The sequence below is a fragment of the Oncorhynchus masou genome, chromosome 12 (assembly GCF_036934945.1).
Source record: "Oncorhynchus masou masou isolate Uvic2021 chromosome 12, UVic_Omas_1.1, whole genome shotgun sequence".
Lineage (NCBI taxonomy): Eukaryota > Metazoa > Chordata > Actinopteri > Salmoniformes > Salmonidae > Oncorhynchus > Oncorhynchus masou.
In genome coordinates this window covers 38,242,591-38,269,806 of record NC_088223.1, presented here as the reverse complement: position 1 = coordinate 38,269,806, position 27,216 = coordinate 38,242,591, and the positions used below count along the sequence as shown (strand labels likewise).

Below are 27,216 nucleotides of genomic sequence, written 5' to 3'. Positions count from 1 at the left end.
AACATTAGAGTGCCGCTCTGGGTTAACACAGTCATCTAAGGCCTTAGTAAAAGGTGATTGTAGATGTACTTTATCATAATGTCATTGAATAGTAATACTGTTGGCTGTCTATGACGTCCAGGAGTCCCCCCATGGAAATACACGTATCCCGACTGATTCCAGGTCAGTTAATCAATGGAGAAGTAATAGCACATTTCCCCCTCATGTTGCGCCCAGCCTTTGGCACATAGACTGGTATTCCCTGTGGAGGAAAGGAACAAAAATAACCCTAATGTCATTCAGTGTCCCACATCAATCATATGTCTACAGTCCCATTCCAAAAACAGAGTATTTATGTAATTATATACCATAGTATATGAACAGGGAAAATGTTACTGTCTTTCATGTTACTGACAGCATATGTTACTGTCTTTCATGTTACTGACAGCATATGTTACTGTCTTTCATGTTACTGACAGCATATGTTACTGTCTTTCATGTTACTGACAGCATATATTGACCTGAGACATTTTCACGACTGCCATTATGAATATAAACATGTTGATTTACTATCCATATATATTTCACCTGCCTATATAGGAGTGACTCATGCTTAAAACTAACATTTCACCCTATAAAACCATTGATTTCTGTGTATTTCTTGTTCCATTTTGTATCCTGGAAATGTACATTTGATATATTCATTCCAATTGAGTAAATTCTAGAAATGTAAAACACATGCCTAATTAATGTTTAAATCTTTTAGGTAATACTTTTAGGTATTACTGAATAGTGTGCCACCATTTGGGACATTTCTGCATAGTAGAATCTACTTACCTGTGGTTGTGGGGCAAGTGGGTGGAATTCTCTGCTCAATCAATTATTGATTTAGCCAATTTAAAAAAAAACTAAGAATGAATCAAAAAGCGAGTCACCACTTCTCTCTTCTTGTTGAATCATGAAATCCATCATTTACTCAGAAATGTAATGGTAAAGGCCATAACATAATCATCAGTACAAAACCAAAGATATTGATCTGTTTTAAGCAATCAATCATATGTCATCTTGAAAACTATACACTTTTATACTAGCATCAACAATCTGAGGTAAAATGGATGTGTAATTCCACTACATTTTCTGGGGTGAAAATGAAGGTTTGTGTAGATTATTAACACAAACTGTCCCCATTAGGGAAATTCGCAGAATATACAATTTACTATGGCAAAATATTTCAACATGTCTATTTAAGATGATAGTATACACTATATATACAAAAGTATGTGGACACCCCATCAAATTAGTGGATTTGGCTATTTCAGCCACACTCGTTGCTGACAGGTGTATTAAATCGAGCACAGAGCCATGTAATCTCCATAGACAGACATTGGCCTTACTGAAGAGCTCAGTGACTTTCAACATGGCACCACCTTTTCAACAAGTCAGTTAGTCAAGTTTCTGCCCTGCTATAGCTGCCCCGGTCAACGATAAGTGCTGTTATTGTGAATTGGAAATGTCTAGGAGCAACAACGGCTCAGCCTTTAAGTGGTAGGCCACACAAGCTCACAGAACGGGAGCTTGTGTCCTCCGTTGCAACACTCACTACCGAGTTCCAAGCTGCCTCTGGAAGCAACGTCACAAGTACTGTTTATCGGATGCTTTATGAAATGGGTTTGCATGGCCGAGTTGCCGCACACAAGCCTAAGATCTCCATTCACAATGCCAAGTGTCGGCTGGAGTGGTGAAATCTCACCGCCATTGAGCGGTGTAAATGCATTCAATGGAGTGATGAATCACGCTTCAAAATCTGGCAGTCTGACAGACAAATCTGGTTTTGGCCGATGCCAGGAGAACTCTACCTGCCCCAATGCACAGAGCCAACTGTGAAGTTTGGTGGAGGAGGAATAATGGTCTGGGGCTGTTTCATGGTTCGGGCTAAGCCCCTTAGTTTCAGTGAAGGGAAATTTTAACTCTACAGCATACAATGTCCGTCCAACTTTGTGGCAACAGTTTGAAGGCTTTTTCCTGTTTCATCATGCGCAAAGCGAGGTCCATACAGAGATGGTTTGTCGAGATCGGTGTGGAAGAACTTGACTGGCCGCACAGAGCTCTGATCTCAACTACATCGAACACCTTTGGGATGAATTGGAATGCCGACTGCGAGCCAGGCCTAATTGCCGAAATTCAATGCCTGACCTCACTAATGCTCTTGTGGCTGAATGTCCCCGCAGCAAGCCTTCCCAAAAGAGTGGAGGCTATTACAGCAGCAAAGGGGTAGCCAACGCCATATACCCATAATTCTGGAATGAGATGTTCGACGAGCAGCTGTCCACATACTTTTGGTAATGTAGTTTGTTGCCTCCTCGCAAACTATTGCAACAATGACATCTCTTTCTCACTCATTTAACCATTTAGAGAGTAAAATAATGCTCTCAACCACAATTTAACCAGGTGCTCTAGACTAGAGCCTCCATCGTCTGTACAGCAGCCTGAACGTTTGACATCCCTACCTTTTAGGTTTCTCTTTGTGTCTAGTCCATTGTACAGGCCTGTGTGATGTGTAGAACTTTGATGCATTTTATTGTTTGTTTATCGTTTATCACCTGAATATTCGGTCTCAGCCAACAATTGTTGATATCCTCCGTCCCTTACCTGACCCTTACAGACGCAGATGCCGGACCCGAAGACGTTCAAGCAGCACTTTGAGAGCAAGCATCCCAAATCCCCAATGCCCCCAGAGCTGGATGATGTTGAGGCTTAAAAGACCAACGCACACAATGGACCTACAGCTGGGTTAAGATGCTCTCATCGTTCAGACTCCCAGTTTACATGTTAGAAGCAAACTCTTTCCCTATGCTAAAGTTGTATTTTGTATGACTCAATATGTGGATATGTTGTCACTCATCGCCTTTCATGTTGTGATTCACAGACACACGATGACCACGATTAGAGCGCTGCAACTGGAACTTAATGGCGTCAAGAGACAAAATACTGAGACCCCTGGACATGGGTGGGGGATATTTGTGACAATGACCTAAAAAGGGGGGCAGAAGCACACCAGCACCCCATCTTATATGTTCAACCACCCCTCAACTTCAGACTCTTTTGAAGCACCCATCTTAATGATATGAGCCCACTCTACCTACAGCCCTTTTCCCCATGCTGCTTCCTTCATTAATACCTGATTCAGTAACATCTAGACTGTTACACGTCTAAAAGTGTCAGGGTGTTACTGTTTTTGCAACTTTTTCTCAGTTGTGTACCGCAGTCTTACTTTAACCCACAACTCTTTTCTATACCTCCTCCCATACACTCTTGTGCAAATAATTTCTGCTTTCTTTGAGAATGGTGTCATAGTGGAAAGGATTTGTTATTTGCCTAAGACTGAGTCTTGTTCTGCCTGTAAAAGGCCCTGGTTGAAACAGTGCCAAATCACTGTGGATAGTCACCTGGTCCACGTTGTAACAGTTGTATTTTGCATTTGACCATTTCCAAGAAATATAGCAATATATATGAAATCATTCCTCTGCCTATTTGATCCATTCTGAAGGAAAGCAGTGAATGTGTTGTGTGTGTGAGAGAATATGTATGCCTTGTAATTCTAGCAGAAAATGTGTTACTTCCAAATGCAAGTTAAACGCCATTCCGTCTATACTGATACCAGACAAATGCATACTTACAAGTATTTTCAAATGTATTTCCAATATACTGCAATGCTATGTAGCTGAAGAGTGGTGACACTGTTTAGATAGGAGTGTCAATCAGTTTCTGGAGGTCTGTGTTCACTGGCAATTCCTCTCACTTCTGCATCCAATCAACCTCTACAATATATATTCTACTTATTTTATTACAAATATAGCAGTACACAGTCCTCCATAAATATGTTGACAATGACACATTCCTGTGTATTGGATCCTCTCTACATAGAAAAACGACAAAAAAATAGAATTGGACATTTTCCATTGCTACTAACTTGTACTGGTTACAGGTAGAACTAAAGAAATGCACACACTTATGGTCCATATATATAGCATTTTAATTGAACCATGTGTAGTACATCTAATAGAGACAATGAGAAATTCTTGGTTCAACAAGACAGCAGTCATCAAAAGGGTAGAAATGTAGCATTGTACTTGTGTCACAGTACTTTACAGCTTTGATTGGATACAAATAATATATGACAAAGGGTGATGTAATTATCTGAATTACTGTAGATTTGAATAGTTTAAGAGTGAAGTCGGGTTATAAGTCAAATGTGAAGATCCGTCGTTATGAAAGAGGCAATGGGTGTTATTCATATACCATTCTCATACTCAAAGTCAATATATAATACTGAACAAAAATGTAAACACCACATATAAAGTGTTGGTCCCATGTTTCATGAACTGGAATAAAAGATCCCAGAAAAGTTCCATACGCACAAAAAGCGCATTTCTTTCTAATCTTGTGCACCAATTTGTTTACATCCCTGTTAGTGAGCATTTCTCCTTTGCCAAGATAATCCATTCACCTGCTGACTGCAGGAATGGCCACCAGAGCTGTTGCAAGAGAATTTAATATTCCTTTCTCTACCATGTCGTTTTAGAGAATTTGGCTGTATATCCAACCGGCCTCAACCTCAGACCACGTGTAACCACGCCAACCCAGGACCTCCACATCCGGCTATTCACCTGTGGGATCGTCTGAGATCAGATACCTGGATAGCTGATGCTACTGTGGGATTGCACAACTGAAGAATATCTGCACAAACTGTAAGAAACCGTCACAGGGAAGGCCATCTGCGTGCTTGTCGAACTCACCAGGGTCTTACTGCAGTTCGGCATCATAACTGACTTCAGTGGGCAAATACTCACCTTCGATGGAAACTGGCACGCTGAAGAAGAGTGCTCTTCAAGGATGAATCCCGCGTCGCATGGTCGAGCGGTTTGCTGATGTCAAAGTTGTGACCAGAGTGCCCCATGGTGGCACTGGGGTTACGGTATAGGCAGGCATAAGCTACGGATAACAAACACAATTGCATTTTATCGATGGCAATTTGAATGCACAGAGATACCTCTATGAGATCCTGAGGCCCATTGCTGTGCCAGTGATCCTCTGCCATCACCTCATATTTCAGCATGTTAATGCACGGTCCCATTTCGCAAGGATCTGTACACAATTCCTGGGTGCTGAAAATGTGCCAATTCTTCCGTGTCCTGCATACTAACAAGCATGTTTGGGATGCTCTGGATCGACGTGCACGACAGCACGTTCCAGTTCCCGCAACTTTTAAAAACCATCGAAGACGAGTGGGACAACATTCCACAGGCCTCAATCAACAGCCTGATCAACTATGCTCGGGAGATGTGGGCTCCCGAATGGCGCAGCGGTCTAAGTTACTGCATCTCAGTGCAAGAGGCATCACTGCAGTCCCTGGTTGGAATCCAGGCTGCATGATATCCGGTCATGATTGGGAGTCCCATAGGGCGGTGCACAATTGGCCCAGCGTCGTCGGGATTGGCCGGGGTAGGCTGACATTGTAAATAAGAATATGTTCTTAAATGACTTGCCTAGCTAAATAAAAAATAACAAAAACATTAAATTAAATGTGTCCCGCTGCATGATGCAAATGGTGGTCACACCAGATACTGACTGGTTTTCTGATCCACGCTCCTATCTTCATTTAAAAAGGTATCTGTTACCAACAGATGCACATCTGTATTCCCAGTCATGTGAAATCCATAGATTAGGGCCTGAAGAACATATTTTAATTGACTGATGTCCTTATATGAACGATAACTCAGTAAAATCGTTGAAATTGTTGCATGTTGCATTTATATTTTTGTTCAGTGTAGATACATACTATTTAGCCTCATATTGCCAGATTATTGCTATCAACCCTGTGTGTATCTTTTGGAAAAATGGTAGTGAAGTTTATTAAAATGATGTAGAATAGATGAGCCACCACAGATGTTACAGGCATCCACAGGTCTTGACCACCATGTTGCGATGCTTCTTTAGGATCACATTGTTGTTGTCGTCGTAGAAGAGTACAGAGATGGGACTGAGCTTGGTGGGTGCGCAGCACGCTTTAGGAACCTCATCCGGCTTCAAAAGGTGAACCTGCCATGAAAAAAGGTCAAAATCAGACTTATTCATACATACACTTTGATATAATCAATGATAATATCCTGTGAGTTTAGTAAACATCAATTTTCAAATATATGTGTTGGAACATACAGTGTGGCAAAAAAGTATTTAGTCAGCCACCAATTGTGCAAGTTCTCCCACTTAAAAAGATGAGAGAGAGAGGCCTGTAATTTTTTATCATAGGTACACTTCAACTATGACAGACAAAATGAGAAAAAAAAATCCAGAAAATCACATTGTAGGATTTTTAATGAATTTATTTGCAAATTATGGTGGAAAATAAGTATCTGGTCAATAACAAAAGTTTATCTCAATACTTTGTTATATACCCTTTGTTGGCAATGACAGAGGTCAAACGTTTTCTGTAAATCTTCACAAGGTTTTCACACACTGTTGCTGGTATTTTGGCCCATTCCTCCATGCAGATCTCCTCCAGAGCAGTGATGTTTTGGGGCTGTTGCTGGGCAACACGGACTTTCAACTCCCTCCAAAGATTTTCTATGTGGTTGAGATCTGGAGACTGGCTAGGCCACTCCAGGACCTTGAAATGCTTCTTACGAAGCCACTCCTTCGTTGCCTGGTCGGTGTGTTTGGGATCATTGTCATGCTGAAAGACCCAGCCACGTTTCATCTTCAATGCCCTTGCTGATGGAAGGTGGTTTTCACTCAAAATCTCACGATACATGGCCCCATTCATTCTTTCCTTTACACGGATCAGTCCTCCTGGTCCCTTTGCAGAACAACAGCCCCAAAGCATGATGTTTCCACCGCCATGCTTCACAGTAGGTATGGTGTTCTTTGGATGGAACTCAGCATTCTTTGTCCTCCAAACACGACAAGTTGAGTTTTTACCAAAAAGTTATATTTTGGTTTCATCTGACCATATGACATTCTTTCAATCTTCTTCTGGATCATCCAAATCATCCAAACTTCAGATAGGCCTGGACATTGTCTGGCTTAATAAACAGGGGGACACGTCTGGCACTGCAGGATTTGAGTCCCTGGCGGCGTAGTGTGTTACTGATGGTAGGAGGACAGAGGAGCCTCTTAAAGAAGAAGTTACAGGTCTGTGAGAGCCAGAAATATTGCTTGTTTGTAGGTGACCAAATACTCATTTTCCACCATAATTTGCAAATAAATTCATTAAAAATCCTACAATGTGATTTTCTGGATTTTTTTCTCATTTTGTCTGTTATAGTTGAAGTGTACCTATGATGAAAATTACAGGCCTCTCATCTTTTTAAGTTTGAGAACTTTCACAATTGGTGGCTGACTAAATACTTTTTTTGCCCCACTGTATATGTTAACTTTAGTAAATGTTGCTAAGCGATGCACTTTTGCTAGTAGTACTAGCTAGCGTGCTACGTTTTACGTCCTAATAATTGTTTGTTTGTTTTCCTGTTCCTACTTTTAGAATCAACTGTACTGGATGAGGTCCAGTTGGATGTGCCACTGCTGCCAGTTATCCTTCATGTCCAGGATGCTGCTATCATCCTTGAGGATGTGCCGACTATCCTTGAGGTCCACTTTTCAGAAAGCTTTTGGTTTTATGTTTGAAAGGTATCCCACATATTCATTCTGAAAATCTTTGTTGTCTGCTTTAGGAGGCCACTGGTAATTGGCAGCTGATACCGATTAGCCCCATGTTCCTCTAAATGTCTGTGTAGTCTGGGCTTGTCAGATGCTGTTATATCCATTGAATCTAATGGTTGGCATTCTCCATTCCCTCCCTCCCACAGCCTCTACCTTACCACCAAGAGAGTGGAGGACATCGCCCTGAGGCTCGTCTCCCTGCCCCAGGCCTTCACTGTGAGTGACCCCTCCAAGAAGATTGACATTGAGAGGGAGCTGGCTGAGGCAAAGGTGAGTTCATTAACTCTTTCATGTCTCACTTTGAGTTCTTCCACATGCATGTCTTTTATACATCACAGTATCTGATCTATTTGAAATCATTCCTATTTTCTTGTCCTAGATCCATCATGTTAACCTGATAGATGCCCTCTTTGAACTGGTGCTGTTTGGGTTGATGACAGCTCAGAAGTCCCTGATGGTGGTAAGTAGCATCTCACTGGTACATGTTTTGATGTCTCTCTATTAGCAAATTCACTTCAATTTCTCTTCTCTCCTCCTTTGTTTCCTTTAGCACCCTGGTGGGTTCATGGAGCGTCTGTACGCTCTCCTGCACTCCTTCCTGCCCGCTGCTGCCAGCATTGAGCCAAAGGCCGAGAGATACCTGCTGCTGCTCAATGTAAGAGTCAAGAGTTGACTTCCTTATTCCTAGTTGACTTTTTCCTGAATAACAGGGTTTCAATTACGTTTTACAGGGAGTAACTCTCATTGTCTCTTTCCTCTTGGTAAGCTAGTAACTCAGAGCCATTATCTATGTGTTGTGTGGTGTTCTCTTCAGGGTGGGCTGATGGCTCTGCTAGATGACATGTTTGGGCAGCAGCTGGCCTGGTACTTTAACCCAGTGTCTCTGGTCACTGAGCTCTCCAGCCTCCTGGAGTACCACCTGGAGAACCTCATGGCCAGCATGTAGTCCTACTGCAGAGATCTGAAAGGCCACACTCTCTCTGTCTGTCCATCTCTCTCTCTATATCCATCCATCTCTCTCTCTCTCTGTCCATCTCTCAGGATGTGAGGACTTGAAGTGCTTTGTTGAAGCTTGATTAGTTAACACAAATTAAATTAATGTATTCTCTTGCTTTCTCTCCCCACAGGATTCTTGTGCCACTTTGCCACCTAACAGGGATCTAGACACTAATGCACTACATTACCTTGCACTGAATTTTACATTTTTAAATAAAATAACTAGTAGTTCAACAGCATGTGTCTCTGTCTTTTCATTTACTTGATCATTTCATCACTACTTCCTTTTCCTGAGTTATGAGGCTAATATTACATGAACAATTATGCTTTATTCTTTGCATATGGAAATAAACAACATTTAATTGATTTACAGGTACTACAGGTCCACACTTTATGGCATTGTATTGTGATGTGTGATACTGTAATGACTCTTCAAGCTGTCAAAAGTGTTCCACAGGGATGCTGGCCCATGTTGACTCCCAATGCTTTCCACAGTTGTGTCAAATTCGTTCAATGTCCTTTGGGTGGTGGACCATTCTTGATACACCTACTACCATACCCTGTTCAAAGGCACTTAAATACCCCGTTCAAAGGCACTTACATATGTTGTCTTGCCCATTCACCCTCTGAATGGCACACATACACAATCCATGTTTCAATTGTTTCAATGCTTAAACATCATTCTTTAACCTGTCTCCTTCATCTACACTAATTGAAGTTGGTTTAACAAGTGACATCAATAAGGGATCATAGTTTTACCTGGTCAGTCTGTCATTTAAAGAGCAGGCATATAGTATAAAGTCGAACACTTCAGTCTTGAATATAACTTCTCACTATCTGTACTCTACATTAAGAGTCTGCCATTGTAGACTCAGTTAATATAGGTATTTTACTTTCAATTTGCCATGTTTTCCATTCATGTCTGAGCCAATTACCTTCTTTCCCACTGAAACCAATGTTGTCGTTCCTGTGAGAGAGGTTGTAGTAGTGCATACTGACCACTAGTTGGATCATAGTGTGGTTGGTGGCGTTCATGTGAGAGAGGGTGTAGTAGTGCATACTGACCAATAGTTGGATCATAGTGTGGTTGGTGGCGTTCATGTGAGAGAGGGTGTAGTAGTGCATACTGACCACTAGTTGGATCATAGTGTGGTTGGGTGCGTTCCTGTGAGAGAGGGTGTAGTAGTGCATACTGACCACTAGTTGGATCATAGTGTGGTTGGTGGCGTTCCTGTGAGAGAGGGTGTAGTAGTGCATACTGACCACTAGTTGGATCATAGTGTGGTTGGTGGCGTTCCTGTGAGAGAGGGTGTAGTAGTGCATACTGACCACTAGTTGGATCATAGTGTGGTTGGGTGCGTTCCTGTGAGAGAGGGTGTAGTAGTGCATACTGACCACTAGTTGGATCATAGTGTGGTTGGTGGCGTTCCTGTGAGAGAGGGTGTAGTAGTGCATACTGACCACTAGTTGGATCATAGTGTGGTTGGTGGCGTTCATGTGAGAGAGGGTGTAGTAGTGCATACTGACCACTAGTTGGATCATAGTGTGGTTGGTGGCGTTCCTGTGAGAGAGGGTGTAGTAGTGCATACTGACCACTAGTTGGATCATAGTGTGGTTGGTGGCGTTCATGTGAGAGAGGGTGTCGTAGTGCATACTGACCACTAGTTGGATCATAGCGTGGTTGGTGGCGTTCATGCAGGAACCCAGAGGGTATAGGCATTCTCCATCACAGTAGAAGGCAGAGTAACCACTAGGAGCCAGGACCCAGTCCTAATGGAGAGAAATACCATAGATATAGATTGACAAAATTAGATCAATGACTAGAACAGACTATATTTCTATCAGAAATACGTCATAAAACATGCAAAGAACAGAACAAACGACACAAATGCCTTGCTCCTTAAAAATACTAATTGTGTGATACAGCAAATAAGGTGATACAATGTTAGCTCATGATATTATCTATTCAGTAGAATGAGTAGTTAAGGGAGACAGAAGCTTACCTTCCAGCCTAGGTCACTAAAGCTCACATATAATTCATGTCTCTTACAAGCCTGGCGCCCACTGTTGACGTGGCTGTGATCTGAAAGGGACCAAACAATATGTTTTGAGACAGGACAGACTGTAAAGCACACTTTGGATGCATTGGATTTACAATGAAGACACCATTAAATGTAAATGCAACTTAATTATCTTAGTCATTTTGATTAACTATGCCTTTAAACATTGCATTAAACAAGCTTCACAACAAGACCTTAAACCAGTGTTGTCCTCTGACCTTGTAGGACCTCACCATGTATACTGGGAAGGGGCAGGTCATATTTGGGCTTCCTCTTGCGGGGGTTGGGTTTCAGGGCGCGTGGGGGGCGACAGGGGACCTGGCTGGCTCTGAAGAAGGTCACCATGAAGGGCTGTTTGGAGCGGGGGCCCCTTCGACCCACCAAGCCTACCCACCCAGCTGACAAGGACCGGTCTGATGGAGAGAAAACAGTGTGCGTGCGTGTGTTTGAGATATGTTGTTTTGGTTTACCTCACGATTATATCTCCATTTCTATGTATTTACTAAACAATAACACATACTATGAGACATTACAGTGTTACTTCACATGTACTGCTGTCGTATTCTGAGTTAACTTGCCTCTTTATTCAAAGGCATAATAATCTAGAAATCCATTTTGTGGGTAATCACCTCCCCATCCGCAGAGCATTTCCTGACCATAGTATTAACTCTATGAGGCTCACCCTCCTCTGTCTCCACATAGAGACGAATGCCCAGGTTGCTGCGGGGGTGCAGGAGCCAACGGTTGCTGGCAGAGGTCACGTCAAAAGCCAGCCAGCCCTCCTGCCCCGCGGGCACTGACTGCATGTCCAGCAACACCAGCTCTGGCTCTCTGAGGAGAGTAGAGAGGAGTGGCATGAGATAACCTCTGGAGAGATACGCAAAGCATGTTGTATGGCCATGCAGTAGAGACAAACAAACAGAGAGACAGCCACTTGAGCTTCAACTCTCTCGAGAACCAAGCTTCTGCAAGACGTCCTCGCAAGCCACAACGAGGCCAAATGAGTTCTGTTGCCAGGAGCTGTTTGAGGTCAAAAGTTGAATTGCAATTCTTTTTAAAACATTGCATTTTGCCGCAGCAACAAACCAATGTGTATAGAGAGAAGACAGAGTATTCGACAAAGAGTGAGGGGAATATTAAAGGGATTATTTGATATCCTTCATCCTTTGTTCATGCAAAAACCAAACCCGATCCTCTAAACATGTCAGGGAGAGAGCGTTAAATAGACATATTATGTCGATCTAGTGGCAGGAACCTGTGTTTGTTCTCCCGTTGGATCTCGTAGACGGAGATGTGCAGGGTGCGGTTGGCCCTCTGGCCCATGGTCAGGGTCTTATAAATGCGGAACTCTGCAGCCGTGACCGTCTCCCCCTGGGGGAGGGGCGTCAGATCAAAACGGAACTCCTTCCAGTACGGCCGTGGCTGCAGCAGGTCCCGCTCCTGCTCCACTGAGGGAGAGGAGGAGAGAGGAAGGTCGATGTAAGGCCACTGACATTTTCACATGTAAACAGCACAACACCTCATATTCACATCTACACGACTTCCACTCCTCTCAACAAGCCCTAAAAAGACTAATACAAACAGAGATATTCTCATTGTATGATGCAGACATTCCCACATGACACAAGAAGGACAGAAGAGGACAAGGGCGGAGGGGAGGCGAAAGAGCAATAAATCTTATATGCAAGTGTGTGAATGAGAAAACCGAGGAAAAGAGAAGAGCACCAGAAGTGGGAAGGTGTGGAGGGAGATGGGAGGATTGGAAGGTGAGTGACTGGGTCATTGGCAATAGGGGGAAAGAGAGGAGTGGAGCAGACGTGTGGCGCGAGGTGAGCCCAAGTGAAGGAGGACTGGATAGCGGTAACGCAGAGAGGGGAGAGAAAGAGGCAATAGGGAAAGACTGAGAAATATAGGGATGGACACGCAAACGCTGGTCACTCACCACAGCCGCAGTGTCTCAAGCGAGACTACGTACATGAACACACACATACTTGAAGACACGCGCTATGCTCTCTCTCACACACACACACACACACACACACACACACACACACTCCTCCACAGGGAGCCCTGCAAAGCAGAGTAACAACCCTGGTCGGTCTCTGGAGTATACAGTAATTAGAGACGCTAAGGACCTTCAACCGCAGCAGCTGCTCAACACACACGCCACTAACTACAGGTTGGGCAGTATTTTTAGAGCGGTCTTCTGCAGTATTCTGAGCCCGTTTCTCTGTTTCTGTGTGTGTGTCAGTGGGGCCTGTAATTCCTTACAGCTGTGTCCCCTACGCACGGTTTTGAGCGGGTTGCATGGCCTTGACTGGTTCGGATTGATAGGGTGTGTGTGTGATGGGTGACTTCAATTGACAGGAGCTATAATTGAGAAACTGTCTAGATTCGTTTGATGGCTTTAAAATGGTGGTTCAAGGCATCACACCAGACATTGTCAAAATAAGATCAACTGAAACATTAACTGAAAGGCATGTACAGTGCCTTGCAAAAAGTATTCATCTCCCTTGGCATTTTCCTATTTTGTTGCATTACAACCTGCAATTGAAATGGATTTTCATGGTAATGGACATACACCAAATTGGTGAAGTGAAATGAAAAAAATTACTTGTTAGAAAAATAAATTAAAAAACAGAAAAGTGGTGCGTGCAAATGTATTCACCCTCTTCACTATGAAGCCCCTAAATAAGATCTGGTGCAACCAATTACCTTCAGAAGTCACATAATTAGTTAAATAAAGTCCATCTGTGTGCAATCTAAGTGTCACATGATCCCAGTATATATACACGCTTGTTCTGAAAGGCCCCAGATTCTGCAACACCACCAAGCAAGCGGCACCATGAAGAACAAGGATCTCTCCAAACAGGTCAGGGACAAAGTTGTGGAGGAGTACAGATCAGGGTTGGGTTATAAAAAACATTGAGACTTTGAACATCCCACAGACAACCATTAAATCCATTATTTAAAATTGAAAGAATATGGCACCACAATAAACCTGCCAAGAGAGGGCCGCCCACCAAAACTCACGTACCAGGCAAGGAGGGCATTAATCAGAGAGGCAAAGATAACCCTGAAGGAGTTGCAAAGCTCCACAGCAGAGATTGGAGTATCTGTCCATAGTATCACTTTAAGACGTACACTCCACAGAGCTGGGCTTTACGGAAGAGTGGCCAGAAAAAAGCCATTGCTTAAAGAAAAAAATAAGCACACATGTTTGGTGTTTGCCAAAAGGAATGCGGGAGACTCCCCAAACATATGGAAGAAGGTACTCTGGTCAGAAGAGACTAAAATTGAGCTTCTTGGTCATCAAGGAAAACGCAATGTCTGGTGCAAACCCAGCACTTCGCATCACCCCGAGAACACCATCCCCACAATGAAGCATGGTGGTGGCAGCATCATGCTATGGGGATGTTTATCATTGGCAGGGACTGGGAAACTGGTCAGAATTGAATGAATGATGGATGGCGCTAAATACAGGGAAATTATTGAGGGAAACCTATTTCAGTCTTCCAGAGATTTGAGACTGGGACAGAGGTTCACCTTCCAGCAGGACAATGACCCTAAGCCTACTGCTAAAGCAACACTCAAGTGGTTTAAGGGGAAACATTTAAATGTCTTGGAATGGCTTTGTCAAAGCCCAGACCTCAATCCAATTGAGAATCTGTGGTTTGACTTCATGATTACTACACCAGTGGAACCCATCCCATTTGACAGAGCTGGAGCAGTTTTGCTTTGAAGAATGGGCAAAAAGTCCAGTGGCTAGATGTGACAAACTTATAGAGACATACCCCAAGAGACATGCAGCTGAAATTGCTGCAAAAGGTGGCATAGTTATGAATAGTTATGCATGCTTCAGTTTTTCATTTTTTTTGTCTTATTTCTTGTTTGTTTCACAAAAAAAAAATATTTTGCATCTTCAAAGTGGTAAGCATGTTGTGTAAATCAAATGATAAACCTCCAAAACCCCCCAAAACCCAAATTTTAATTATAGGTTGTAAGGCAACAAAATAGGAAAAATGTCAATGTCAACAGTCATATATGGTGCTGTAATAAACATTAATATGTACGTCCGAATACTGTAGAAATACGAAGAGAAACTAGCATATTAAGTGTTCAAGCAATACGCAAAATGTCTAAAAGTAGTGAAGAGAACAACATGAAATCAGGTTTCTCCACGGTAACAAGGTTTCTGATCTCATTCCAGGAGAGATAGCAGAAGGAACCAATTGGGAAAAGGATGTTTAATTTTTATGCCATTTCAGATAAGCATCAGTAGGTCTACTGTCTGGGCTGGTGCAGCACAGGAAAGGTCTCTCTGGTGATAACAAGTCTGTCCCTGAGAGGTGAACTGGTTCACCTCTCCATAAGGTTGACAGGTTGGCCTCGTTTCTAATTGAAAATTCTAGCTATATCACCTTTTTCAGTTACTTTGGCTCTTTGCAAGACATGTAAAAGATCACAGGAGAAGTTTTGGGCCATATTTTGAAATAACTACTGGGAGACCATTGTCTGAACAAAAAACTCCCAACTAATTGGATGACGAGACAGAAAGTAATAACCAAGTAAAACACAGGTATTTAAAATTACAGGTGTGTCAACGGTCAGTAGCTCACCCAGATTAACGAAGCTCATGACCGTATCGGCCTCGCTGACCACCGTACCCAGCGGCGGCGTGTGTGTGCTGAGAGTGGGCAGTGCGGCATGGCTGACGTGGCCCGTCAACCCATCCAGACCGCCGAACCCCAGTCCCCCTACCTCATTCCCTATTCCGTTTCCCTCATCCCCCTCGGCCGACACAGCGTGGTACAGGTCCAGCATGAAGAGGGGGGCTGAGGAGGGCGGTCGGAGGGGAGGATGGGGTCTGGGCCGGCCCGGTAAACCCAGGATGGACAGGATCTCCCTCTGCATCTCCTTCTTCTCTCGGCTGCTGAGGCGGCGGAAGCTGGAGTGGACGACTCCTTGGGCCTGGTGGCCCCAGAGACAGAGCAGCAAGGGGACAAGGATGAGAGCCACAGGGAAGAGCGGGAGTTGGAGAGGGTGTCTGTAGGTGCTGTTGTTGTTGCCACGGATGCGTCTTCTTCCCGTGCATGGGCAGGCGTGGGTGTAGATGTACGTTCTGGAGGCGTCCGGTCTGTCCAAGCTCTCCGTGGTTTGAGAGAGATCTTTCAAGGTGTCCGATGACATCGTGGAAGAAGTTCTACCCGGGTGCTTTTATATATATATTTTTCTAACTTACAAGTCTTTAGTTGGTCTATGTTCTTTTGGCCTTCAATCCACACAAGAGCAGATTGTACTTGGGTGTGCGTTGCAGAGAACTGACACACCACAGAGGGACTGTTACTGTATGTCTCAGACTATCTGCATGTACCGTCTGTCTGTGTAGGCCAAACTGTCTTACGAGTATCACAGATCCGTCACTAACAAAAGGCACCGCTGTGATTTGTGACGGGAGCCGTTTAGATCAACGGTAGACACAGAGAGGTTTACTTTCTTTATTTCCCTCTGTTTATCTCCCCTCTTCTTCCTTCCTCTGCCCTTTCTACTACTTTAGTCTCCCAACCACCGCGTGTCTTCTCTCTTCTAGCATAACACGACTCTACTCATGCGGCACACAGCAGAACACAAAAATGAAAGCGAGGGTATAATTACAACTTTTTTTAATGTCCTGATGAAAAACAAACAGCGTTGGTCTTAGAAATGGCTCCCTTTAAAGAAGTACATTTGAAGGAGGTTGGCAGTGGTTAAGTTAAAGGGCAGGGTTGGTAGTCATTGAAATTTGAGAAGAGAACCAAATAATCAGACCTGTTTTCAGTCTAATCGGTCTTCAGAAGGATGAGGGAAGAAAATACCACACCTGCCGTGCGTGTCTCAAAGTCGGCTGGCAAACAACCTGATCCCACGCAAGGAACAAGATCTTCAGTGGAAAAATGATCTGCAGTCCACCTCTCAGTCTTTCATTCTTTAATCCACAATTCTGGGGCACTTTTTAATCCATCAAACATTCTGTTTGTTTGTTTGGCCCACTTGTGTCTAACTCCAGATGTTTCCAGATGTCTTCCTCAAACTGTGTGTAGCTCCAACTTAAAATCCTTGGCACGTTGTGTAATTTGTCTTTTATTCCTTGCTTTTGTATTATCCTTTTGTATTCCTCCCAAAATCCCCTAAACCACCTGTTTCAAGTGGAGAACAATGCCAGTATGTTTGTCAGCGTACTGTAATGTGCCCTTTGAGAGTTTACCTCATGTCAGGGTGCTTCAACACTGCTCGAGTTGTCCATCACCAAGAGGGAGTGTCCCATACAGCCTCCTCCATACAGCCTCCTCCCAGCCTCCCCCCCCCTCCCACATCCTCTCCCAACTCTCTTCCTTATTCCTCCCTTTGGGCTTTTTAAAATATCCCTCCCTTTATTTTCTCATAATCACTTACTTTCATGGGAAAATATCATGGAATCATGGAATCCCTTCATTGTGATGAAAAATGCATACACTGAATATATTTTTAAGAAAAATAAATCTCTCTCTAAACTTGGTTTACTGGACACGCTACCTCAACACTAACATTCAAGCATCGGGCGAACCTCTGACATCACAGCTGAGTGTTTTAGCTGTGGTTTGGAATCCTGGGGAACCACAAGGAGTGAATGACATGCCAAAACCTGCCAGAAGAACACAGATTAGCAATTGTACCGTATCTTTAAACCGAATACTAAAAACATAAAAGGTAGACTGCTGTAGCTTAAGGTGTACTGTCATAATGAAATGTTGAAGGTATTTTATACGTTTTCATTTCCTGTTAAACAGATTGCGAGTTGTCTTTACCTCATTCCAGTTTGACTGCAAATACTGTGTGTGGTGTGCTAGCAAGGCATTTGAGGTTAGAAATTACAACAAATTCAAATATAGTAGTGAGGGTCAGCTCCATGCCAGCTTGTGTTTGTGTATGTTGGACTTCAAAGCACCCTGGGACTTGTGGCCACTTTGAACGGCACGAATACTAACTGACCAAACCAAACCGACCAACATTTTTACTTAAGCCAGGGAGTCAGAAGTGCCATGAATGAGTATTTTCTCTGGTATTTTTGTTTTTCTTTCTCCAGTGTTGAGGGATTTTGGGGCCGGAGAGGGGGATGAAGGGATGGCGAGGATGAGAGAATGATAAGAGGGAGTCCGTCAGTTTGTCGTCGGAGTGAGGATAAGTAGTGAGGACAGACGGGAGGATAGATTGGGATGGTGGGAGAGGATGTGGGAAGGGTTTGGAAAGTTCCATGTAAACACAGACACAGCTGCCCAGGGAAGACTAAAGACCAAATCCCATCCGCCTTCAGTGGAACCACCAAATAAACCAAGGTGATTCTCACACACTCAACAAGCAACTCAAGTCTTACACTTAGCTACTGCGGAAGCAGAGAATGAGATAGACCTGAGCTACGTCTCTCACAATATAGAATAAGCAGTAGAGAAACACACCCATCCATGACCACAGAGACCACCCTCCCTCGATGGAAGATCCTAATACAGGGCGTGTCCTTATCTCTGGAGAGGATAATTGTACCCTAACCTAATTACCAAGCCCTTTCCGGTGTGCAGAGACCTTGTGGTCTATACTCTCTTCCAGACACACACGTAGGCATGGAGACACGGCCGCAGGCACACGCATGGAAACATGCATGTGGACATTGCATATACACAGTGCCTTTCACAACCCTAGACCTTTTCCACATTGTGTTACAAAGTGGGATTAAAATGGATTTAATTTGGATTTAATTTAATTTGTGTACAGCACTTTGAGATATCAGCTGACATAAGAAGGGCTATATAAATACATTTGTTTTGATTTAATTGTCATTTTTTGACAAAGGTCTAAACAAAATACTCTGATGTCAAAGTGGAAACACTAACATATCTTGATTACATAAGGATTCAACCCCCGAGTCAATACATGTTGTAATCACCTTTGTAGAGTGATGACAGCTGTGAGTCTTTCTGGGTAAGTCTAAGAGGTTCACACCTGGATTGTACAATATTGGCACATTAGTATTTTAAAAATTCTTTAAGCTCAGTCAAGTTGGTTGTGGATTCTTCCTAGACCACCATTTAAGTCTTGCCATAGATGTTCCAACCAATTTAAGTCAAAGCCGCAACTCGACCACTCAGGAACATTCAATGACGTCTTGGTAAGCAACTGCAGTGTATATTTGGCCTTGTGTTTGAGGTTATTGTCCTTCTGAATGTTGAATTTGTCTCCCAGTGTCTGTTGGAAAGCAGACTCAACCAGGTTTTCCTCTGTTCTGTTTATTTTTATCCTAAAAAACATCCTAGTCCTTGCCGATGACAAGCATACCCATAATATGATGCAGCCACCACCATGCTTGAAAATATGAAGAGTGGTACTCAGTAATCTGTTGGATTTATCCCAAACATAACGCTTTGTATTCAGGACATATACTGAGTGTACAAAACGTGAACGACACATGCCCTTTCCATGATATGACTGACCAGGTGACCAGCCTTATTCACATTGCAGACCTTAATGCTCCAATCAGTTTGGTTTTTCAAATCTGTTTTGTAATACTGACTGACCAAACAGCAAGTTACAAGTGACCAAATCGGGTGTGTGTGTGTTCAGACAGCAGTAATTGGCTGACATGGCTATGCTAGTTGTCAAATTAACAATGGGTGTGTGCAGTGGTGTAGGCCAATTGCGGTTGGTGCTCGTGGTTCCTATCACTCAGACGTTATGTAGCAAGCTAAGGTCCGGTTATGGACATTTCCCAGTTGCTTTGAATGTTCTAAATCATAGTGTAAGAACACATTTAAAGCCTCATAGGATAAGATGATCCAACTTTCAAAACGAGTCCTTTTTTCCACTGCAGTCAACTAGCTAGCCACTGCAGTCAACTAGCTAGCCACAGCAGTCAACTAGCTAACCACTGCAGTCAACTAGCTAGTTAGGTAGCTGTTTAGCTTTCTAGCACATTCACTCATTTGTTTGTAAACAATTAACAGCCAGGGCAAATAAATCAGATGACCAATCAGACAAGTCGCATTGCCAGGAATCTGATTTGTTTCTGACTTCAAACCACCGAAGAAGGTAGTTTTAAATGTGGCTTGAAATATCCGATTCCATGTGCTTTTTGCTGTTCAAACCGCAGGAAAAAAAAACAGATTTCGATCGGATAAGCAATTTTTGGGGGATTTGAGTCACTTCAAACTGCCAATGTGAACAAGGCTTTTTTTAATGTAAATTGTTAAATCCACTCCAATCAGCGTAGAGCATTGTTCTCCAACCCCTTTCCTTTAGAGCTACCGTCCTGTATGTTTTTGCTCCAACCCTAATCTTGCACACCTGATTCTAATATCTGGTTGATAAACAAATTCATGTAAGTTACAAACGGGGTTGGATCAAAAACCTACAGGAGGGTAGCACTCCAGGAATAGGGTTGGAGAGCCCTGGTGTAGATGAAAGGGAGGAGACAGGTTAAATAAGGACTTTTAAGCCTTGAGACAATTGAGTGTGTGCCATTCGGAGGGTGAATGGACAAGACAAAATATTTAAGTGCCTTTGAATGGGGGAATGGTAGTAGGCGCCAGGCACAGCGGTTTGTGTCAAGAACTGCAACACTGCTGGGTTTTTCGACCTCAACAGTTCCCCGCGTGTATCAAGAATAGTCCAACACCCAAAGGAAATCCAGCCAACATGACATGTGTGGGAAGCATTGGAGTCAACATCTCTGTGTTGGGGGGGTGCAACTCAATATTAGGACAGTGTTCTTAAATGTTTTGTACACTCAGTGTAAAGGTAAACAGGATGCATGTTTTGAAATATTCTGTACAGGCTTCCTTCTTTTCACTCTGTCATTTAGTTTAGTATTGTGGAGTAACTACAATGTTGATCCATCCTCAGTTCTCCCCTAATCACAGCCATTAAACTATGTTTTAAAGTCACCATTGGTTTCATGGTGAAATTCCTGAGCGGTTTCCTTTCTCTCCGGCAACTGAGTTAGGAAGGACGCCTGTATATTTGTAGTGACTGGGTGTATTGTTACACCATCCAAAGTGTAATTAATACCTTAACCATGCTCAAAGGGATATTCAAAGTATGCTTTTCTTATTTTTACCCTACAAATAAGTGCCCTTCTTTGCTGGCATTGGGAAACCTCCCTGGTCTTTGGGGTTGAATGTTTGAAATTCACTACTCAACTGAGGGACATCAAAGATAATTGTATGTGTGGGGTACAGAGACGAGTCATTCAAAAATCATGATAAACACGATTATTGCACACAGAGTGAGTCCATGCAACTTATTATGTGACTTGTTAAGCACATTTTTACTCCTGAACTTATTTAGGCTTTCCATAACAAAGGGGTTGAATACTTATTGACAAGACATTTCAGCTTTTCATTTGTAAACATTTCTAAAAACATAATTCCACTTTGACATTATGGGTATTGTGTGTAGGCCAGTGACACGAAATCAAAATTTTAAATCAACATTTAGAAAAAAAGTCAAGGGGTGTGAATACTTTCTGAAGGCACCGTACGTAAACACACTTTTGGCCCCGAATGAAATAAATAAATCAATACACAATGACAAATGACATTTTTTTTTACTGCAAGCATATTTTTAATACAAAAAGAGAACAAAAAAGGTTTATAATCTTAGCTTTTTTTATTTTACACAATTGACTTCTTAACCCCCCTCCCACCGACATATTTTCTCTTCATCACAGAGAATAACACAGCATCAAAAGGTGGGTTCCTCTTCGGCGTCCCCGGATCCCCGCCCCCAAGGAGACAATAAATAAATAAAATCACCTCAAGATGACATTTGCGTTCATTAAGCTTTCATATACTTCAGCTCTCACATTAAGAAATAGAGGAGCACATTTGCAGCCATCAAAGACATGACAATTCAAACGCCTGTAAGGAGGGACACTGGGGGTTCGGTTCCCTGTCATCCATATTTGTAGTTTTTTTTGTTGTCAACACAATAAGGGCAACCCCCTTTGGTCATGTTCAGGGAGTTGTAGTCATTAGCAAAAAAGGCTGCCATGGAAAGTCAGCTTCCTAGTTGAGTAAAGTTATGTTAAGATGTAAGAACATACAACGTTGAAGAGAGGAGCAGATATTTTCCTTGGTACAAAAGATCATGATTTCATTATATTAACACTAATCATTCTCCAAGGTGATGACACAGAACTGAAAAATAAATATAAATGTTTTCTTAAACTGCAAAAGCAAAACTAAAACAAAATACAACAGGATGATAAATTAACCCGAACGAAAGACATTCACAAATGAAATCTCTGCATACAGTGACGCAAGTCGATGACCTTTGATCCCTGTAAACACGTGACGACTACACACGTGTACAAACATGGGGTTTCCAGCGGCAACGTAGGGGGAGGGGCAATGTGGAATTACAGCGATACACCGTCAGTGTGTGCTGGTCTTCAATCTCTAATCGTAGAATTATAGTCGCTTAAATTGTGTGTCCTTACAAATCGACTACATTGTTTCACACGGTCATGTTTCTGCTGTTAGTGGAGTCCCACCAAGAAATAGTGCTTTTCTTCTCAGAAACCCAGGTTTCATATTATAGGACAACATGAGAAACCCTCCATACCATCAAACACACACTCACATACACACCTTTAAACACACTTCCAATGTTGCAGGGGTTTGTGAGGACATTGCAATGTGTTTCCCGCCACTTCCGCAGTCTCCTGGGCTTGAGGTTTAGGCAGTAAGCTCAGTGCAGGAAGTGGTCAGAGTGGCGCCGCCCAGACACTGAACAGTAGATTCACGCTAGTCTGGATGTTCCCGACCCATAGACATGCTGAAGTGTCATTCCTCTTCACTTCCCAGTCCAGGGGAGGAAAAAAACAAGACGGCAATCATTGCATATATTCAGTTGAACTCATGGTGAGAAAAAAAATAACGTCCACAATACCCACAATCCAGTTCTTTTGAATGCCGTTCTCCAGGAAGTTCCGAGTCATTTAATCTCTCCCCTCAATGTGTGTGTGTGTGAGTGTGTGATTCAGTTCTGTGCGTGTCAGTGTGTACATACACAAAGTAGTTACAAGGCTCTACCTAACGTTCTCTGGAACTCAGATTAGGTAAAAGTAAGGACAGAAATGTGTAACACAGTAAGGCAGCATTATGTTGGTTGGTTGTCGGTTCAAATTGCTGTGGCTTTCTCTACAACAGTCTAGCACAATCCCGTTATGAGACAGAGCACACAGGAGACTGGAAGGCAAACTGGGATCTGGGTTTTAAAAGGGGAAAGTTCTGTTCCGTCTAAGTGCACGAACCAGACACCCCCAGTGAGGTTTGTTTTCAGAGTGTGTGTACGAGGGAGGAAGAGAGAGACATCTTCCCCTATCTCTCCCTCTCTCTCGCCCTGCCCTTCATACAGTAGTCTTGGTGCATGAATCCCATGCAGGCCCTATGGATGGACGTTTGGATCAAATGTGACACCCAATATGGCCGCCAGTAGTCTGTTCACTATAGAGCGTCTCTTTGAAAGGGAGATGGTGCGTTCTACTTGATCTAATTCTATAGTCTGAACATCTTCCTTATTTCATCATGGCTGGTGTTTTGGGGGGCTGGGGAAGCCCTTGGAGTCAAACCAGCCCCGATAGTTAGATGTATGACGCTGTTATGTTGACGACTCTATGGTTGGCTGTATGACGCTGTTATGACGTCTTTTTGACATCTCCTTCACTATTTCTTCCCAGAAGCGGGTGTCTTGGGGCTTGGGGCCTTCTTGGAGATGGTAGGGATCTTGGAGGGCTTGGCCGCTCCTGGGCGCCGGGGGGTGTCCGAGGTGTCCGAGCGAGTCTCCAGGAGCTCAGAGGCATCCGAAGCGTCGCTGCCCCGCCGGCTGCTTGCCCTGCTGCCCGCCCGGCTGCCCGCCCGGCTGACCGGACCACTGGCCCCCGATGGGGTACGCTTGGGGTCTGAGAGGAGAAGAGGTAGAGAAAGGGAGGAAACAGGGAGGAAGGAGGAGGTTAAGTGTAGGTAATGAGGGATAGAAAGAGAAGAATAGAGAAAAATATATATATTTAGTCTCATTTGAATTATGGGAATCATATGTTTCAAGAGGACAAAAATAGCAGACTGAAAATAGGAATCAAAACTGGTATGAAAAATCCGGACTTTGTTCTTACCGGTACGTCCAGGTTTAGTAGAAATGGGTGTAGCTCCTCCATTCTCTCCAGTCAGAGACCCTCGGCTGGAGTGGAAGGTGGGCCTCTTCAGCTTGGACCCCGACGCTGCTCCCTACATATATATCAGACACAGGGAATGTCAGGCAGTGGCAAACTGTGGCACTGAATACATTACAAATGTCCAATGCAGCTGTTTTTATCTCAATATAGAAATATATTAAAACGGTCAAAAAGAAACAAAAATAGCTTCTTGGCAAAGAGTACTTTTTCAGCTAGTATTTTGCTAGGACTGTCTGTGAATGGGGAGGGATAACTGAAAATGAGCTGTTATTGGCATAGAGGTTTGGAACTCTCTTATTGGTCTAACTCATTTACCGCATGGAGCTGTCGCCATGGAAGAGTTGTCTTTTCAAACAACTCTTACACTAAAAGGGCATTATTATAATTGTCACAATTTAACAGTTTTCCAACCACAGTGTGGAAATATATATACATACAACACAGGAAATCCCATTTTTGACTGCACTGGGCCTTTAAAAAAAGGTAGACTCTACAACATGACATCATTATACACAACAGGACGACTTCCTCATTACACACATCAACCAAACAGAGTAGAAATCTGCCAAGGCTGCCACACTATTGGCTCGTCCCAATTTGAGTCTTGAGGCATGCTGACATTTGGAAGTCAATAGTGAATTCGAATGTTGTTGATTTTCGTAAGCAGGATGTTGCCTTGTTGTGTATGATGATGTAATTTTGCTGCATCTACCTTTAACTAAAGGAGCTGGTACTGGTTTCAAGCCCCATCCCATACTAGCATAATTACAACAGAGACACCATTTGCAAAATGATCATCAGTCTACCAAACTAAATCCCTAGAACGACCAGTTCAACACAACGTATATAGAGTTAGATAATAATGATTCATTTCTCGCTACTTCTCCTTTAAGAGAACATCACTTCAATATCACAATCTACTCCTATTGACCTACCACCAGCCACTTCCTGCCGGGGGGCTAAAATATTGTGACAATGCACCGAATTATAATTTAGACTGGATATTGAGCAAAAACATGAAAACAAGATGATGCAAATATATTCAGTCTAAAAGCCTAATTTCAATGTCACGTCACCAATATCCTCATGGACACATTGCACAGTGTGCACCACACCCGTGAGTGAGTGATTGTGTGTGTGCGTTAGTGCGTTATTAGTTCGCTGGGGCTTGGGACGGGTGGCGGGAGGAGTCAGTGTGTTACCTCATGCCCAGGGGTGGTGTGGTCGTGGTCTGGGCAGGACTGGCACTTGGTTGGTGTTGGAGTTTTACTGTGTGCCAGCCAGGGCTTGGCATAGCCACGCGAGTTTGAGGACTGGGATCAGCAAAGGGAAGAAGGGAGGGAAGAAGGCAGCCAAGGGGAATAAAAAAAAAAGGAGGCGAAGCAGGAAAGTAGAGCAAAGGAAAATAGGGAAAGGGAGAAAGGGGAAGGAGGGGAGGCGGGTAGTGTAGTGCCGTGTGTTTTTGGTGTGACAGCGGATGGATTTAAAAACGCAGAAGGAAAGACAGTGGAGGGAGTACATTTTCAAGCGAGGTTAGCAGGGGGTGGATGGAGGGATTTAGGAGACAAAAGAAAAATACAAAAACAAAGAACAAAAAGAAATCTCACAGTTAAGGACGTAGGTGATTGCTGTTGACATGCAGAAACAGGAGAATTCCCATTTCAACACAGACACACATACACGGTACAAAAATCACACGACTGACAGACTACACAACTAACGATCGGTGACCACAAAACAGATGATTATGGGTATTCTGCTAATATAGCTTCATGCTTTGTCCTCCAAGACTGGCTGCACCTTGGCTGGACTGCTACACTAATTAGAGTTGAATATATATGCTTATATACAGTACCAGTTAAAAGTTTGGACACACCTACTCACTCAAGGATTTTTCTTGATTTTGACTATTTTCTACATTGTAGAATAATAGGTAAGACTTCAAAACTATGAAATAACAGGTAGGGAATCATGAAGTAACCAAAGAAGTGTTAAACAAACCAAAATATTTTTTACATTTGAGATTCTTCAAAGTAGACACCCTTTGCCTTGACAATTTTCACAATCTTGGCATTCTCTCAACCAGCTTCATGAGGTAGTCACCTGGAATGCATTTCAATTAACAGGTATGCCTTGTTAAAAGTTCATTTGCGGAATTTCTTTCCATCTTAATGCCAATCAGTTGTGTAGGGGTGGTATACAGAAGACAGCCCTATTTGGTAAAAGACCAAGTCCATATTATGATAAGAACAGCTCAAATAAGTAAAGAGAAATGACAGTCCATCATTATGTTAAGACATGAAGGTCAGTCAATACGGAAAACGTCAAGAACTTTGAACGTTTCTTCAAGTGCAGTTGCAAAAACCATCAAGCGCTACGATGAAACTGGCTCTCATGAGGACCGCCACTGGAATGGGAGACCCAGAGTTACCTCTGCTGCAGAGGATAAGTTCATGAGTTACCAGCCGCAGAAATTGCAGCTCAAATAAATGCGTTACAGAGTTCAAGTAACACAAACGTCTCAACATCAACTGTTCAAAGGAGACTGTGTGAATCACACCTTCATGGTTGAATTGCTGCAAAGAAACCACAACTAAAGGACACCAATAAGCCAAAAAACACGAGCAATGGACATTAGACGGGTGGAAATCTGTCCTTTGGTCTGATGAGTCCAAATTTGAGATTTTTGTTCCAACCCCTGTGTCTTTGTGAGACACAGAGTAGGTGAACGGATGATCTCCGCATGTGTCGTTCCCACCATGAAGCATGGAGGTGGTGGTGTGATGGTGCTTTGCTGGTGACACTGTCAGTGATTTATTTAGAATTCAAGGTACACTTAACCAGCATGGCTACCACAGCATTGAGTGCTGCATCAGATGACCTGGCCTCCACAATCACCCGTTCTCAACCCAATTGAGATGATTTGGGATGAGTTGGACCGCAGAGTGAAGGAAAAGCAGCCAACAAGTGCTCAGCATATGTGGGAACTCCTTCAAGACTGTTGGAAAAGCAATCCAGGTGAAGCTGGTTGAGAGAATGCCAAAAGTGTGCAAAGCTGTCATCAAGGCAAAGGGTGGCTACTCTAAAGAATCTAAAATATATTTTGATTTGTTTAAAATATTTTTTGGGGTATTACATGATTCCATACGTGTTAATTCATAGTTTTGATGTCTTCACTATTATTCTATAATGTAGAAAATAGTAAAAATAAAGAAAAACCCT

The 27,216-nt window shown here is 43.0% G+C and overlaps 2 protein-coding genes across 3 annotated transcripts in view; both read right to left on the bottom strand.

Moving 5' to 3' along the window:
* Window positions 1-3,820: 3,820 nt before the first annotated feature.
* Window positions 3,821-17,032, bottom strand: LOC135550027 (bone morphogenetic protein 8B-like). Of its 2 annotated transcripts, none has more exons than XM_064980456.1 (7): window positions 15,374-17,032; window positions 12,010-12,202; window positions 11,437-11,585; window positions 10,973-11,167; window positions 10,698-10,777; window positions 10,354-10,464; window positions 3,821-6,078 (listed from the first exon to the last, which is right to left on the bottom strand). In XM_064980456.1, the coding sequence occupies exons 1-7, from the start codon at window positions 15,942-15,944 to the stop codon at window positions 5,929-5,931; spliced, it is 1,449 nt and encodes a 482-aa protein (XP_064836528.1). In that variant the 5' UTR covers window positions 15,945-17,032; the 3' UTR covers window positions 3,821-5,928. The 2 variants fall into 2 exon arrangements, with proteins under 2 accessions (XP_064836528.1, XP_064836529.1); XM_064980457.1 differs by having other exon boundaries at window positions 10,988-11,167.
* A 4,317-nt stretch (window positions 17,033-21,349) lies between these two features.
* The window catches only part of LOC135550031 (microtubule-actin cross-linking factor 1-like), a 264,531-nt gene continuing 258,664 nt past the window's right edge, over window positions 21,350-27,216 (bottom strand). Inside the window, 3 exon segments of the mRNA XM_064980467.1 lie at window positions 21,350-23,724; window positions 23,935-24,046; window positions 25,197-25,307. Coding sequence (XP_064836539.1) covers window positions 23,489-23,724; window positions 23,935-24,046; window positions 25,197-25,307 — 459 coding nt within the window. The 3' untranslated portion in view covers window positions 21,350-23,488.

Coding starts and splice junctions, on each gene's coding strand:
- LOC135550027 (XM_064980456.1), bottom strand. CDS start 15,944: ATGTCATCGGACACCTTGAAAGATCTCTCTCAAACCACGGAGAGCTTG. Junction 12,203..15,373: donor CATGAGCTTCGTTAATCTGG/GTGAGCTACTGA, acceptor CCTCTCCCTCAG/TGGAGCAGGAGCGGGACCTG. Junction 11,586..12,009: donor CAACGGGAGAACAAACACAG/GTTCCTGCCACT, acceptor TACTCTCCTCAG/AGAGCCAGAGCTGGTGTTGC.